A 17,275-nucleotide genomic window follows, 5' to 3' on the forward strand; every position below is an offset into this window, starting at 1 on the left:
TTCTTCATCTTTGATTTTCTGCAGCTTAAAAGTGATATGCCTATGTATAGTTTTTGGGGGGCATTTATCCTCCTTGATGTTCTCTGCACTTCTGAGATCTCTGGTTTGGTGTCTGACATTAATTTGGAGAAATTCTCAGTCACTGTTTCAAATATTTATTGTTCCTTTCTTTCCTCTTTCTGGTTTCCCATTAAACACATATTGCAACTTTTGTGGTTGTCCCACAGTCCTTGCATATTCTGTTCTGTTTTTCTAGTCCTTGCTCTCTTAGATTTTCAGTTTTGGAAGTTTCTATTGAGATATTCTCAAGCTCAGAGATTCTTTCCTTAGCCATGTCTAGTCTTTTAACAAGCCCATCAAACATTCTTCATTTCTGTACAGTGCATGCTGTGTCTCTTCTGTGTTTTTTTCCTTTTAGTATGTCTTGTAGCTTTTCCTGATAGCCAGGCATGATGTATTGGGTAAAAGGAACTTCTATAAATAGGCCTTTAGCAATGTGTTGGTGAGGTGGGGGAAGGGAGAATATTCTATAGTCTTATGATGAGGTCTCAGCCTTTTAGAGACTCTGTGCCTCTGGACTGCAGACTTAAGTCTTAGTTTTCTGCCCTCTTAGGTGGAACAGAATGACTGGAGTGGACTAGAGTTGGGTATTTCCTTTCCTCCAGGTCAGTCAGGCTCTGGTTACTCTCTGCTAATAACAGAGTGGGATTCCCAGGTGGCTCAGTGGTAAGGAATCTGCCTGCCATGCAGAAGGCTCAGGTTCAATCCCAGGTTGGGAAGATCCCCTGGAGAAGGGAATGGCAACTCACTTTAGTATTCTTGCCTGGAGAATCCCGTGGACAGAGGCGCCTGGCGGGCTACAGCCCATGGGTGGCCAAGAGTTGGACACAACTGAGTGACTAACAGGCAGGCACTGGTCCCCATGGGGAGTTCCCATTATGAGTCTCTGCTCTGGTAAACTCATTCTCTGTATTCCGTTCGTCTCTCCAACACAGATTTTTCAGTCTGTTCAGCTTTTAACTTGTTAGAATGGCCTCATGGCTTCCAAGCTTCTTACATGCTGGACTGGAAACTGGAAGTCTTTAAAAAAAAAAAATTAGGACGAGACACTAAGGTTAAAAGTTGGATTTGTATCATATCTGTAGGAAAGCAAAGTTATCACTCTTAAATATTTCTAGGAAAGATAAAGCTTATCTATATAAAAAAATAAAATATCAAGAAGTTGAAACACAAATCCCTACAGTGTTCTGTTAGTGGTAGTTTCTTAGAAAGAAGCCTTTCTTAAATCTTTCTGAATGCTGTTAATTTGTATTTCTATGTGACTTTGATAGTGTTTAGTTTTCTTATTGCCCTATCCTGATTTCTTTTCCCACACTGTTAAATGGATCCACTTAAAGGAAAGACACCTGGATGTACTTGAAAAGAGAAAAGTTATTAGAATATTTTAATGTAAACCTCATTTCATCGAGAAACTACAAATGGGATGAATGCTTGCTAATTTTCACTTTAATTTTGTTGATTAAAAATCCAAATCCCTCCAAATACATTGTTTACCGATACTTTTAAAGTTCAAAATCTAAATAGAGATTCTTTTAATCACCTAACAGTCTCTTATATGTGTATACGTGTCGTGCACTGAGAAAGCAGGAGATGGCTTATTTTTTATTTGAGAGTGGAAATTTTGGCTCCCAGCCTGCCGTGTCGCGTCCCCTGGTGGCATCCAGACCGTGAGTCTCGTGGAGGCTGTGCCGGTCACTCATGTCTGCAGCCAGCTGTGCGATCAGGTCTCTGGCGTCCTGCATGATGGACGGTATCTCTGAGCCGCTCTCAGTCACCTGGGTTCCGAACAAGAACATCTTCCTGTCATTTCCCACCTCAGATAATGCCAGAGCTTCATGGATATCTGTAATGTGATAGGCTGCTTCAAGATCCTTCACAAGAATGGAAAAAGAATTGAGAAAAAGTTGGTTATTTTGCAACATTTTTGGATAGATACATTTATTACTCTCAATGACCGCACCTCCATGATAATATCGAGGATGTTGTAATCCCATTACTAGGATCCTAAAGGCTGTTTGAATATAAAGATTTTCATCAGAATTATATCAGCATTTATGAGTTATTATCAAAAGAGTATTTTCTGGAACAAAGTTAAGCCAATATGATACCTTAATCAATTTCCTAACCAGTGCGATCCGCTTCTAGTTTTGTTTTTCCATTTTTGTCTGAATTTTCCCAAGATTTATTTTTTAACTTTTTAAAATAACTTAATAATTTGTTCATTGTTGGCTGTGCTGGATCTTTGTTGCTGCATGGGCGTCTCTCTAGCTGTGAGCAGGGGCTACTCTCCAGTTGCAGAGCTTGGGCTTCTCATCGTGGTGGCTTCTTCTATTGCAGAGCACGGCCTCTAGGGCGCAGGCTTCGGGAGTTGCAGCACAAGGGCTCAGTAATGGCAGCTCCAAGGCTCTAGCGCACCGGCTCAACAGCTGTGGCTTAGCAGCTTTGCGACATGTGGGATCTTGCCGGATCAGGGATCGAACCTGTGTCTCCTGCACTGGCAGGCAGATTCTTTTCCACTGAAGAATCAGGGAAGCCCTCCCAGGTTATTTTAAATTTGTCTTTACAATAGAAGCTTGATTCATTAATTGGTTTTTGCCCATATAATATTTTATTGATTATAGCATTTGGCAAAGGTGAGTTTTCTTTTGCAAAAATTATTTCTGCTGAACAAAAAGTTTTACATCAAATTTGGGGGGATGGAGGGAGATAGAGAAGGGATCAGGGATGGAATAAATTTAGAAAATGGTGTAGTAGGTGAAGAAGGCTGAGAGGCAAGAGCCAGGTGGAGGGAAAGAGGATGAGATGGAGAATGGGGAAGGCTTAAAGGAGGAAAACCCATCCGAAGAGGCAGAGAGGGGAGAGATTAAAACGAGGAGACAAAAAGCATGTGTTTACGCTGCATGCTAAGATTGAAACATGTTTCTTTGCCTCTCACACATCAAGAGTTATTAATGGCAAATAACCTCTGATATTTCCTCTCCTAAATACATATGCAGATTCAGTTACAGTTTTTAAGTCTTCTGCAAAAGTTCCAGCATTTTCACTCTTAACATTGGATTTGTAATTGGCTTTTTGTTTCATGGTGCTCTCCCAAAGCTTTAGGGCATCATCTGAAAAGAGTACAATATTGTCATTTTCTCTTGTACCAATATGAACCTATCAAATTCCTGTGAGTCTGTGAGGTTTTCTTCACATGGTATCATTACCTTTTCTGGTTCTTCCACTTTATTGCCTATCTGAAACCTGAATTCATTTAGTCTTAGAGCATGTAGTGAATTTTGCAATTGTGTTAATGAATCTAGTAACATGTGGACAATGTCTCAAGTTAAAAGAAATGCCACCAGTGGAATTGGAAAGGAAGAAAATAGAAGGGTGCTGGAAGGCAGGAGGGGCTCCTTGTAATGAAAAAAGAACATCAGGGATAAATACCATTGTACTCCACACTCACATAATTGTGTCCTAATAGATGTCATCACTCAAAGAATAACGATAGTAAGATGACTCTTAAAAAATATTTATGTAATAACTTGAAACCATGAGTCATCTAAAAGTTTAAGTTACTTTGATCGAGGAGTAATAACCAAGGTGAACTTAAACTAGAATGTGTGTTTGCTGCTCAGTTGTGTCCAACTCTTTGTGACCCCAGAGACTGTGTCCCACCAGGCTCCTCTGTCCATGGAATTCTCCAGGCAAGAATACTGGAGTGGGTTGCTATTCCCTTCTCCAGGGGATCTTCTGGATCCAGGGATTGAACCCAGGTCTCCTGCATTGCAGGCAGATTCTTTACTGTCTGAGAATATCCAAACGTTTTATTATTAAACCCCAGTAAAAGTTATAAATTTGACACCAAATGGTCCTGTTTATTCAATTTGATGAAGAGATATAAACCACAAAGGAAAGTATCGATAAATTGGACTACTAAAAATGAAAACCTGTGTATTAAAAAGAGAACCATAACAAAGTAAAATGTTAACAATAGGTTGCTGCTGCTGCTAAGTCGCTTCAGTCGTGTCTGACTCTGTGTGACCCCATACACGGCAGCCCACCAGGCTCCCCCGTCCCTGGGATTCTCCAGGCAAGAACACTGGAGTGGGTTGCCATTTCCTTCTCCAGTGCATGAAAGTGAAAAGTGAAAGTGAAGTTGCTCAGTCGTGTCTGACTCTTAGCGACCCCATGGACCGCAGCCTACCAGGCTCCTCCGTCCATGGCATTTTCCAGGCAAGAGTACTGGAGTGGGGTGCCATTGCCTTCTCTGCAATAGGTTGCTAGAGAAGATATTTGTAACGCATGTAACAGAAATAGGACTATTTTTCCAAAAGATATGAAAGGCTCCTACAACTCAAATGAGAAAAGATAAACACCCCAAAAGGAATTTGGGGAAAGATATTAAAAGCTCATTCACAGATATGGAAATTTGCTTCAAAGAAATGAAACTAATTTGAAACTAATAACCAGTGAACATCTGGAAAAAATGTTCAGGCTCACTAGTAATTAAGGAAATGCAAATTAGAATAATAAGATAAAATTTCATTCTCATGAGACTGGCAAAAATGCAAGTTTGACAAACCAAGCATTAACAAGGGTGTAGCCCTATAAAAACTGTCATATACTGCTGGTAGGAAGAATAAATTGGTTCAATATCTTTGGAAAGCAACTTGGTAATATCTAGTAAAACTGAATATGTGAAAGAAAAGTGAAAGGTGCTCAGTCACGTCTGACTCTTTGCGACCCCAGGGACTATACAGTCCTTGGAATTCTCTGGGCCAGAATACTGGAGTGGGTAGCCTTTCCCTTCTCCAGGGGATCTTCCTAACCCAGGGATCGAACCCAGGTCTCCTGCATTACAGGCGGATTCTTTACCAGCTGAGCCACAAGGTACAAATCCCCAAACCCAGCAATTCCTCACGCCCTAGAGAACTGTTGGTACACATCTATGAAAAGACACACGAAGATTCACTATAGAACTCTTTACAACAATGAAAAATTGGAAATAACCCAAATGCCCAACAAGAAAATGGTAAAGTGGTGGCATATTCATGCAATGCAATACTATACAGCTCACTTACATTTACCATGATCTTCTAAATCTTCATAGTTTGTGTTACTTAAGATGCTCACTTAAAAAAAAACAAACAAAACTCCAGGCTTTTTAAAAAAATAATCTGCTGGACTAGCATTTATGGTGGACTTTAATATAGGCTCCTACTTTTAGATCATCATTATAATGATTTATTTTACTTCCATAAACACTCACTCATAGGAGTGGGAGAAAGGGTAGGAACCGAGCTCTCTTATGACTGATAAGCCTGGCAACTGAGAGAGAGGCTGCAGCATTACAAGTACTCTTCAGAGATACTGCAAATTGGGTTCCAGATGACTGTGATAAAGCAAGTCTACTGTGATAAATACTCACAATAAAGCGAGTCACATGAAGTTTCTTGTCTCTTGGTGCATAGAAAAGTTACTTTAACACTACTGTAACCTATTAAGTGTGTGATAGCATTATGTCTAAAAGTACATACATACCTTAATTTAAAAATACCTTATTGCTGAAAATGCTAACCATCATCCGAGCCTTCAGCAAGTCATAATCTTTTTATAATAGTAACATCAAAGATCACTGATCAGAGATCATCATAACAAATCTAATAATTCTAGAAGTTGAAAATATTGCAAGAATTCCCAAAAGGCCACACAGAGACATTAAGTGAGAAAAGCAGCTGGGAAAGTGGCACCTATAGACCTGCCCCATGCAGGCTTGCCAGAAACCTTCAATTTGTAAAAATCCTAACATCTGCAAAGCACAGCAAAGTGAAGCGCGATAAAATCAGGTGTGCCTGCACAATGCTATAGATGTCTAATGTTTTTTTAAATTTCTTTTTATTGTAGTAAGATACACATAACAAAAATTTCCATATTAGCCTTTTTGAAGTGTACAGTTTGGTGTACAGTTAAGTAAATTCACATTATTGTACACCATCTTCAGAACTCTTCAACTTGTAAAACTGACACTCTGCACCCGTTAAACAATAGCTTCCCATTTCTCCCTCCCCCAGCCCTTGGCAACTGCTATTTTTTGTCTCTCTGATTTTAACTGCTCTGTGCCTAGTCGCTCAGTCGTGTCTGACTCTGTGACCCCATGGACTGTAGCCTGCCAGTTTCCTCTGTCCATGGGGATTCTCTAGGCAAGATTATTGGACTGGGTTGCCATGCCTTCCTCCAGGGGATCTTCCCAACCCAGGGATTGAACCCAGGTCTCCCACATTGCAGGTGGATTCTTTAACCATCTGAGCCACCAGGGAAGCCCTTAACTGCTCTAGGGGACCTCATAAAAGTGTAATCATACAGTATTTGTCCTTTTGTGACTGGCTTATTTCACTTAGCATAATGTCCTTAAAGTTCATCCATGGTGTAGCATGTGTCAGAATTTCCTGACACATTTAAGGCTGAATAATATCCACTGTACATATACACCACGTTTTGTTTATCCATTCATGCGTGGATGGACACTTGGGTTGCTTCTACCTTTTGGCTACTGGGAATAATTCTGCTATGAGCAAGGGTGTGCAAACATCTGTCTGAGTTCCTGCTTTCAATTCTGTTGGTAATATACCCAGAAGTGGAACTGCTGGACTATATGAAAATTCTATTTTTAATTTCTTAAGGAACTGCCATACTGTTTTTCATAGTGGCTGCACCATTTGACATCCCCACCAGCACTGCACAAGGCTTCCATTTCTTCATGAGTGTTTAATACTTGAATGCATGTGTGTGAAATTCAGGTCAGGCTAGCTAATCAAAAACTACTTCTGTATACTGACACATAGTATGTGTGTGTGTGTATGTTAGTCAATTAGTCATGTCTCACTCTTTGCAACCCCATGGACTGTAGCCTGTCATGCTCCTCTATCCATGGGATTCTCCAGACAAGAATACTGGAATGGGTTGCCATTCCCTTCTCCAGGGGACCTTCCTGATCCAGGGATCAAACCCACGTCTCTCAGATTCTTTACCATCTGAGCCACCAGGGAAGTCCATAATACATAGTAAGCATGCAAAGATTTTGTTGAAATCAATTCAATAGTCAGTAAATGTTTATTTAATTAAACTAAACAGATATTTGTTGAATTCCTACTATATACAAGGTGGTGTACTAGGTTTTTACGTAGGACACACAGGTGAATGCCAGTCTCTGTTCTGAAGGAATTTTTTTTCCTTTTTTTTTTTTTCATTTATTTTTATTAGTTGGAGGCTAGATTACTTTACAATATTGTAGTGGTTTTTGTCATACATTGACATGAATCAGCCATGGATTTACATGTATTCCCCATCCCGATCCCCCCTCCCACCTCCCTCTCTACCCAATCCCTCTGGGTCTTCCCAGTGCACCAGGCCAGAGCACTTGTCTCATGCATCCAACCTGGGCTGGTGATCTGTTTCACTCTAGAAAATATACATGTTTCGATGCTGTTCTCTCGAAACATCCCACCCTCGCCTTCTCCCACAGAGGCCAAAAGTCTGTTCTGTACATCTGTGTCTCTTTTTCTGTTTTTCATATAGGGTTATCATTACCATCTTTCTAAATTCCATATATATGTGTTAGTAAGTATGCTGTAATGTGTTCTGAAGGAATTTGCAGCTGTGGGCTTTCCTGGTGGCTCAGACAGTAAAGAATCTGCCTACAATGCGGGAGAGCTGGGTTCTATCCCTGGGTTGGGAAGATCCCCTGGAGAATGGAATGGCAATCCACTCCAGTGTTCTTGCCTAGAGAATTCCATGGACATAGGAGCTTGGCAGGCTATAGTCTACGGGGTCGAAAAGCGTTCAGACACGACTGAGTGACAAACATTTTCACTTTTACTTGGTATCTTTCAGGGGATTGGTTGCAGGGCCCTAGAAGACATCAGAATCTGCTCAAGCCCCTTATATAAAATGGTGTCATTTTTGCAAATAACCTATGCACATCCTCCCTTATACTTTAATCATCTCTAGACTACTTATAATATCTAATACAAGGTAAATGCTATGAAAATACTTGTCCACATGTGGCAAACAGGAGTTTTACTTTCTGGAAATTTATGGAGTTTTTTTCCCCTCTGATTCACGGCTGGTTGAATCACAGATAAGGAGGGCTGACTGTATACTCCAGTAGACCTAAGAGTATAAATTGAAATGAAAATACAGCATATTATTGAATATTTAGCTCTTAAAAGCAGACATTTCTTTGGGTCATCTGTAGAGATGTGGATGGACCCAGAGTCTGTCATAGAGAGTAAAGTAAGTCAGAAAGAGGAAAACATCGTATATTAACACATACATGTGGAATCTGGAAAAATGGTACAGATGAATCTATTTCCAAGGCAGGAATAGAGACTCAGAGGGAGAAGATGACTTGTGGACATAGAGGGGGAAGGAGAGCATGGGATGAACTGGGTGATTAGGACTGACGTATATACAATACCAGGCTTCCCAGGTGGCTCATTGGTAAAGAATCTACCTGCCAATGCAGGAAACGTGGGTTCAGTCCCTGGGTGGGTACGATCCCCTGGAGAAGGACATGGCAACCTGCTCCAGTATTCTTGCCTGGGAAATCCCATCAGAGGAGTCTGGCAGGCTACAACAGTCCATGGCGTAGCACAAGAGTAGGACACGATTTAGTGACTAAAGAATAACAAACATACACTACTATGTGCAAAATAGATAACTAATGGGAACCCGCTATAAAGCACTGGAAGCTCAACTCAGCGCTCTGTGATGACCTAGAGGGGTGGGATGGGGGTGGGAGGGAGGCCTAAGAGGGAGGGCGTATCTGCGTATTAGGACTGATTCACTTCTGTTAGCAGAAATTAACACAGCATTGTAAAACAGTTATACTCCTATTTAAAAAAATAAAATTTTAAAAATAAATTAAAAAGATCAAATTCAAAAAGTAAACATTTTTATTTACTGCATTAATAAAAAATATATTGAGTACACTTTATATCTGCACAGATTTTTACCTGTTTGTTTGCAAACACAACCAGAGGAAGGACTGGGTTTGTTCCAATTAGTTGATGAAGGTATTTCTTGGCTTCAGGTAATCTTTTGTGATCTGCTGAATCCACCACAAATACCAACAGCAAGCCCTTGGACAGGTACATTTCCCAATAGGAACGGAAAGGTTCGCTGCCGCCAACTACAAAGGAAAGCAAAGGAAGAAGACATGCACACACAGATCTCAGAAGCGTCCATCGAGGCAGCCAGGTAAGGCACATTTTGATAATTTCTGAACACTGGCAGGTCTTCTGATAAAAGACCTCTGTGAGACTAGACCCAATTCTGAGAACAACCAGAGCGATGTTTCTGGGGAAATGATTGGTGGGGATATTTACCCTCCACAGGCGGTTCATTAAGTTCTGGAACACAAAGGACCAGCATGGTGGTAATTTAGTCATGAAGTCGGGTCCGACTCTTGCGACCCCATGGACTGTAGCCTGCCAGGCTCCTCTGTCCATAGGATTTCCCAAGCAAGAATACTGGAGTGGGTTGCCATTTCCTTCTCCAGGGGATATTTGCAACCCAGGGATCAAACTCAGGTGTCCTACATTGCAAATTTGCACCACAGTGGACGCCTCTCGATCTGTTATACAGAGCAGTCATGACAGCCTGTGCATGTCTATCAAGTATGGATCAGTAGACGGGAGTAGTCCACTGAAAGAATTCAGGGTGCTGGGTTTCTCTAAAATGTCTTAAATGGATTGATTTAAATGTCATTGGCTAGCCTCTCTTGCACAACTTTTTTCCTTTCTCAAAACCCCAAATCTAATTTCCTTTCTTTAATCTTGCACTGAAAGTTAATATGATCCTGTGGGTATTCAAGTATACTTGCCTCAGAAAAAAAAAATGTCTTTGGGTTATTTTGTTCTGCTGATGCTTCCCAGAAGAAACTTTTTGGAATGGTAACAATACAGTGAATTCAGTTTTTATTTTTCTCCTGGGACAGAAGTTGACAAACAATGGCCTACAGTCTAAACCTGGCTCACTGCCTGTTTTTGTACTGCCCGTGAACAAAAAATGGATTTTACATTTTTAAACTTTTGGGGGGAGAAAGAATACCATTTTATAACACATGAACATTATATCACAGTTGGATTTCAGTACAAGCCAAGTTGTGCAGGTTTGTTCACACAGGGTCTCGCCTTGCTTTTTGCAGTATTGAGTAGCAGCACAGAGATCATGTGGCCACAAAATCTATATGACCTACTCTTGAGCCCTTTGCAGAAAAAGTATGCAGGCCACTGTTATGGGCCCTTAACAAAAACATTTCAAAAACTAATAGGAAAGGGTCTTTATTTGCCTTTCCTTTATCTTCCTTTGTACAGACAGCCAGGCTGGTCATTCTTCAAAGTATTTTGTGTTTTAATTTTTTAAAAGAATGTAATCTAAGTAATTAACGTACGAGCTTAAACAGGCATGTTGCTTCCCATCTTTTTTGCCAACACCATGACATTTCACCTATAATAGGAATTGTTCTCTTTTAGTTATTAACTTCTTTTTTAAAAAAAAATATTAATTGGGGAGGGCGCAGGACTGGAAAAAAATTATTCATTTACTTTTTATTGTTGGCTGCATCAGGTCTCAGCTGTGGCGTGGGGATCTCCACTGTGTCATAGAGGCTGAGCTCCAGCGGCCGAGCGAGGGCCCCAGGGCCTGGGCTGAGCAGTTGTGGCTCATGGGCTCTGTTGTCCCGCGGCATGGGGGATCTTACTTCCCCGACAGGGGATCAAACCCATATCTCCTGTATTGGAAGGTGGATTCTTAACCACTGGACCACCAGGGAAGTCCCTAGATATTAACTTCTAATTTAATGGTAAAATAGAGAACACAGTTCATACGATGCCTCTTTGAAAACTCCGTTAAGACTTTCTGTATGGCCCAGGAAGTGGTCCGTGTTTGGTTACTGTTCCATGGGTATTTGAGAAGAATGTGAATTTTAACTTTTTGATGAAGCTAAAATTGTCTAATTGGACAATTTTATATTGTTCATTAGATCAAATTGGTTGACTGTGTTCAAACATTATATACTCTCTGAAGTTTTTTTCTGCTTAATTCCGTTAATAATTGACAAACATATGTTGAAACTCCTCACTCCGACAGATCTGTCCATTTCCCCCCTTAATTGGAATCTTTTCTTTTTTCTTCCTATCTTCCTTTCTTTCTTTCTTTTTATTCTCTTTCCTTTCCTTCCCACCCCCCAACCCCTGCCCTTTTTCACTTTTTATATTCTGAGACTCTTTTCTTAGCCATCTATTTCATTAAAAATATTATTTCTTCTATAGTTTCTGAGAAATTGAAATCTCTATTTCTAATAATGCTTTTATCAGAAAGATTTGCCTACAGCTTTAACAGTTTCTCTGCCCACCATTTTCTTTTCACAACTGGATGAAAGCAAAAATTCATAGCATTTTCCTTGCATACTGGAGGTGGGGGTACAGAAAATGCCTGGTCCTCTGGCTTGAGCATCCTGATGGGTGAGGAGACATTTCTGATCAGAGGGACAGGAGCAGATATGGAGCTTTATCAAGCATTGGCTTGGACAATGTTAAGTTTGAGAGGCCGATGAGATAGCTGGGTAGAGATGTCAGGTGACATTTGGGTATGTTTGGCTGGATAGCTAAATTTGGGAGCACGTAAAGAGAAGATAAGAGGATCTGATACAACTTTGGGAAACAGCAATATTCTGAGAGGCAGTGACTCCAGAATTACTATAGAGTAGGGGCTTCTGGGTTGTGATCTGGGTCATAACAGGTTTGTGAATATTTGCATTTTCGAGAAGGAAGCACACTATATTTACCTAGATTGGATTTTTATGGGGGGTTAGTAAGGAGGAGGGAGGCTATTAAAGGAGAGGGTGCTAAAACCTTCCTCTTAACTCCCTTTTATCACCACCACTGGAAAAAGGAGAAAATAAAAAGAGCAGAAAGTGGTTTTACCCACATTGCACCCTAGCATTCATCTACATATGCATTCTAACAGTCTAGGAAAATCTGGCCCAGGGTTTCATTTCATAAGGACCTATCATCCATTTCATATTCATTTTATCATTCATTTCACAAGGGCCCATGTGATGCTGACAACATCGCATCTGGCTTAACGTCTGACAATCATGTGGCTATATAAGCTAAAAGCTACCCCCAGAACCACTGAGAAAGAGCGCTTACTCTCCAGGAACTCCATCTGGTGGTCCTGGGTGCTGATGCACACTGCATTGAAACCTTGGGTGGGGGCCACACTGCGCTGGACTCGGTTTAAAGCAAGAAAGTGGAGAATACTGGTCTTTCCTGCCCCATCCAGGCCCAGCACTAGGATCTGCTTATTTTTCTCCTGTGAAACAAAAGATAAGGCAATAAAGCTATGCTATCAGGGCCTTGTTTTCTTGGCTTTGGGAAGTGCACTTGCCAGTATTTGTGAAATTGTAAACCAGAATAAAACTTTGCAAAAAAATTCAATAGGTCTAGAACAAGCTGTACTAGTCAGTTTGTATTTTATATAATCAGTCATTACTTATGTGATATTAACTGCATACCCCCTCTTAATCTTCCAACTCCTGGTCAATTTATCAAATAAATACTTTATGTATATCAGGATTTATAGGAGGTGCCATATTTTCAGGGCCAATTTTCACACTTCACTTGGCTTCCCTAGTTCATGTTCATTGGAGACTGCATGAGAATTCAATTTGTTGTTTGGGGTCTTGGGACCTTCTTGGTCCATGTATTGACTCTGCCACTTGGCATGTAAGCATCTAAGGTTTCATATTATTAATCTGTCTTGTCTCCCCAAATTGAATCATAGATTAAAAGTTCTTAGGGCAAGGTTACTCTCTTCTGTACTTTTTAATATAAATATTGTTAAATAAAAAGGCAAAGACTATAAAAATTGTTAAACTAGTTCCAGTCATATTAAAATCTCATGCTAAAACCTGATGAACTAGATGTAAACTTTAGGAAGAAGTATTCCACCAGCATACCAGCCTTACAAATTTTTATGACAAGTGTTTGAGGGACAAGAAGGACAGACTGGTATGAAGAGAGAAACAAAGTTCAGAGTGCTTAGAAAGGTGGCTTTTAGTGTACAAACTTCAATGTAAACAGTAATAAATGAGCAACCCAGTCAGACTGTTCATAGGAATTCTATTTCTCAAACAGCTTACCAAAGAGGTTTCTCATATATGTAAAAAGAAAAAAAAAAAAAACTTGTATACATCTTCAAGAGCATTGGTTTAAAAATAAAAATCTCATACATTTCTACTTGAACACCAAATGTTGACATTAGACATAGACTGCATGCTAAGTCGTGCCAGTCACATCTGACTCTTTGTGACCCCATGGACTGTAGCCCGCCAGGCTCCTCTGTCCATGGGATTCTCCAGACAAGAATACTGGAGTGGGTTGCCATTTCTTTCTCCAGGGGATCTTCCTGACCCAGGGATCGAACCCGGGTCTCCCACATTGCAGGTAGATTCTTTACCGTCTGAGCCACCAGGGAAGCCTTAGACTTAGACTAGATTTCTGTTACAAAAAAGTGATCCTCAACAGCACTATACGTTTATCCCATGTCCCTCCTCTCTGTAATATAGAAGATCTGTGTAAAAATAAGGTGTTTTAAGGTCTGCTGTAATAGAGACGTATGTACAGGGAATCATTTATGAAACCTGTCTAGTGAATAACAGGATTTTTAAAAGCAAATGTTTGTTACTGGAGTGAATTCTTGACGGCTCTTGAAGCAAATGGTACTTCCATGGGTGTGTCCTATATCCATCCCCACTTCTCCATTCTCTTCCATCTGCCTCTAAATGTTACAGTGTCATTCTCAGAGAGTTATGATAAGGAAAAGGGACTGGATGCTGCTCTAAGGGGATGTCACTGGATGGTTTTAAATGAATGCTTTAAAGCAACGGTGACCAAGAAATGGCTGCAAGATGTAGACTGTGTCGCCCCATTATCTCCACCAATGGCCCCACACTCGGGCTACCCCAACATATTTTAATCAGTTCCAAGATTTCTTTTTTCACATTTTAACATCTCTGAAGTGAGGGCTTTACAATCTACGGTATATCATATTTTGGCTGGAAGCATTTTTTTTTTTCCTTTCTCTGTGGTACCTAAAATAATGGCATCTTGGATCTTAAGAATTTTCTGAATAAAACCCGTTTCCTACTCCCTTTCCAATCACATCGCTGCCACTAACCTGACCCTATTTAGAAATCCTGTAGTCACTGATGCTTTACATTTTGCTTACTTTTTAGTCTAAAATACAAGCTTCTTCATGTTTATAATCTCTTAAGAAAAGCTGGGGTTACTGTAAACCAAGAGTTCAGACATGAAATGTGATTCAACACCACTGTTCCTTGCTAAAGGTTATTCCTTTAACTATAAGTGAATCTATATAGTCTGTTTTGTGTGTTCAGTCTCAAAGTTGTGCCCAACACTTTGCAATCCCATGGACTGTAGCACACCAGACTCCCCTGTCCTTCACTATCTCCGAGTTCGCTCTAACACGTCCATTGAGTTGGTGATGCTATATAACCATCTCATCCTATGCTGACTTCTTTTGCCTTCAATCTTTCCCAGCATCAGGGTCTTTTCCACTGAGTCGGCTCTTCACATCTGGTGGCTAAAGTAATGGAGCTTCAGCTTCAGCATCAATCCTTCCAACGAATATTCAGGTTTGATCTCCTTTAGGATTGACTGGTTTGATCTCCTTGCAGTCCAAGGGACTCTTAAAAGGCTTCTCCAACACCACAGTTTGAAAGCATCAATTCTTTGGCTATTTCACCAGAGAGCAAATCTCTGTTAATAATTCATGTTGTTCGGAACCAGAAAGCAGCTCTGAGCCCAGGAACTCCAGGAGTACAGAGCCCACTAAGTTGAGCCAAATAATGCTTATTTTTTTTCTTCTCTCCCAATTTTTAAATTGTGGTAAAGCACACAACAAAAAAGGCTTCCCAGGTGGCGCTAGTAAGAAAGGACCCACCTGCCAATGCAGGAGATATAAGAGATGTGGGTTCCATCCCTGGGTCAGGAAGATGCCCTGGAGAAGAGCATGGCAATCCACCCCATATTCTTGCCTGGAGAATAGAGGAGCCTGGCAGGAAACCATCCACGGATCACAGACAGTCATACACAACACAAAATTTACCATCTTAACCATCTTTAAACCCAGAGTGATATCGACTTCATTCATAATACCGTGCAACCATCACCGCTACCCATAACTATTCATCTTGTAAAACAAACTGTACTCATTAAACTCCTCACCCCCCTCCCAGCCCCCAGGCCCCAACATTCTGCTCTTTCACTCTGATTTTGAACACACTAGGTAAACCATCTAAGTAGAATCATACGTATCTGTCCTTTTATGACTACAAAGGCTGGTTTCTGAGGCCTCTCAGTTAAACCTTTGTGACCCTCTCTTCTGGGTGCTGGTGGTCTGAAAACAATGTAAGTCATAGTAACCAAAGCACCCACAGAAAAGGTCCAGGCAGTCCCCAAACACGTCCTGCACAAATTCTAGAAACCTACACCTTCACACACACACACACACACACACACACACAAAACAGAAAAGATAGGAACAGAGAGAGCATGTGTGGTGGGGGTCTGGGGGCTAGTGTTCGGCGCTGGCCAGAGATGGGGCTGGAAAAAAGGCTGTTGCCAGCGCCGCTGTGAACATCATCAAAGTGTCTTCTTCAACACTAGACCTGGACGCAGGGTCGAGGTTAGGGGTGAGTGGGCGAGCGGCTGGGGAGAAGGGGTTTGTGATGATGGGTCATTCGAAGCTTGGCACATTCCGATTCCACCCGCGGATACAAAGCCGGCAAAGGAGACCGGATTCCTTCCGGCGCGTGCCCACCCGGGGTCTCGCACGTAACAGAGCCGGCAAAACCCTGGACAATGGCCTCGGGTGAGGGTCCGAGGCAGCGGTCTCTTACCAGCGGCGCCGGCGGGATTTTTATCAACGTGCTGTTGTCCTTGTCTTTCTCTTCTTTTTCCTTGAATTGCTGCTGCTCTTTCTCCGTCTCCCGCTCTTGCTTCTTTTCATCCTCATTTCTCTTACTTTTCTCCCCCTTCCTGTTCTCCTTTTCCTTAGCTTTCTCCTCCTTCCCCCCTTTTTTCTCCTTCCCGTTCTCCTTTTCCTTAATTTTCTCCTCCTTCCCCTTCTCAGTTTTCTCCTCCTTCCCCTTTTCTTTTTTCTCCTTCCCGTTCTTCTCCTTAATCTTCTCCTCCTTCCCCTTTTCTTTCTCCTTAATCTTCTCCTCCTTCCCCTTTTCTTTCTCCGTAATCTTCTCCGCCTTCCCCTTTTCTTTCTCCTTGATTTTCTCCTTCTCCACCTTCTTTTGGTTTTTCTCCTCCTTTCCTTTTTGCTGAGTTTTCTCTTTCTCCGGCTCCTTCCCCTTCTCCCTCTTTACTTTCCCCCTCTCCATCCCCACCCCCGGGTTTCCTTCCCTCCTCCCGCGCGCCCGCGCGCTGGAGCTGCTGGGCAGGGTCCCGGCCAGAGTGGTAGCCGCTGTGGGGGCAGCGCGGGGGAGACGTAGGTCCACGTGGCGAACAGCGCCCCGCTGTAACCGCCAGCCCCGCCCCACCCCAGGGCCCGGGCTGCGGCGTGGGCATCTTGCGCTCGCCCGCAAGCCCGCGGTGTGGAGCTAGAGGGGCGAGCCCAGGCCAGGGGACCCGGGAGACCCGGCCGCGGGAGCTGGGAAAGACCGGTGAAGCAGGAAAAGCGTCCCCAGGTATCGCTTCCTCGGAAGCGCGCGCCACGGCGATATGCGCTCGGGATAGGTAGGGTGTCTCAGAAAGGCCTTTCTCGCCCACCCATCTCAGCCTCTCACTTCCCCGGCCTCCTCCCAGCCCCTGTGTCTCCGACCAGAACGCTGGACAAGGCACCCGAGTCCTGAGAGCCCCAGGCTTTCCCGCCTTCCCCTCGTTAATAACAAGTCTGGAGGGTGAAGTTGGATATCTCCCCCCTCCTCACCCGTTCTGTTTAAGTCCACCAGCAACGTCTAAAACCGCTATCCAGGAGGCTTAAGGAAAAAGGAATGTGACTGGTTCCCTTATTTCGCTTAAAAAAAATCGCTCTGGAGATTAGTCTGCCAGGATCACAGCTACTGGTAAAACCAGGCATTAAAACCACAACTAAAGAAAACTGTGGTTCCCAATGATCGAATAAGTAGTAT

General features: G+C 42.1%; 1 protein-coding gene across 2 annotated transcripts; it reads right to left on the bottom strand.

Annotated features, from left to right (window-relative positions):
* Positions 1 to 1,488: 1,488 nt before the first annotated feature.
* On the bottom strand, positions 1,489 to 16,273 carry ARL9 (ADP ribosylation factor like GTPase 9). 2 transcript variants are annotated; one of them, XM_043906694.1, is made up of 4 exons: positions 16,034 to 16,273; positions 12,261 to 12,423; positions 9,060 to 9,235; positions 1,489 to 1,931 (listed from the first exon to the last, which is right to left on the bottom strand). In XM_043906694.1, exons 2-4 carry the CDS (start codon positions 12,274 to 12,276, stop codon positions 1,656 to 1,658), a joined length of 468 nt encoding a protein of 155 aa, XP_043762629.1. In that variant the 5' UTR covers positions 12,277 to 12,423; positions 16,034 to 16,273; the 3' UTR covers positions 1,489 to 1,655. The 2 variants fall into 2 exon arrangements, with proteins under 2 accessions (XP_043762629.1, XP_043762628.1); XM_043906693.1 differs by lacking the exon at positions 12,261 to 12,423 and having other exon boundaries at positions 16,034 to 16,169.
* Between the last annotated feature and the right edge of the window lie 1,002 nt (positions 16,274 to 17,275).

This window comes from Cervus elaphus, chromosome 6 (genome assembly GCF_910594005.1).
Source record: "Cervus elaphus chromosome 6, mCerEla1.1, whole genome shotgun sequence".
Classification (NCBI taxonomy): Eukaryota; Metazoa; Chordata; class Mammalia; order Artiodactyla; family Cervidae; genus Cervus; species Cervus elaphus.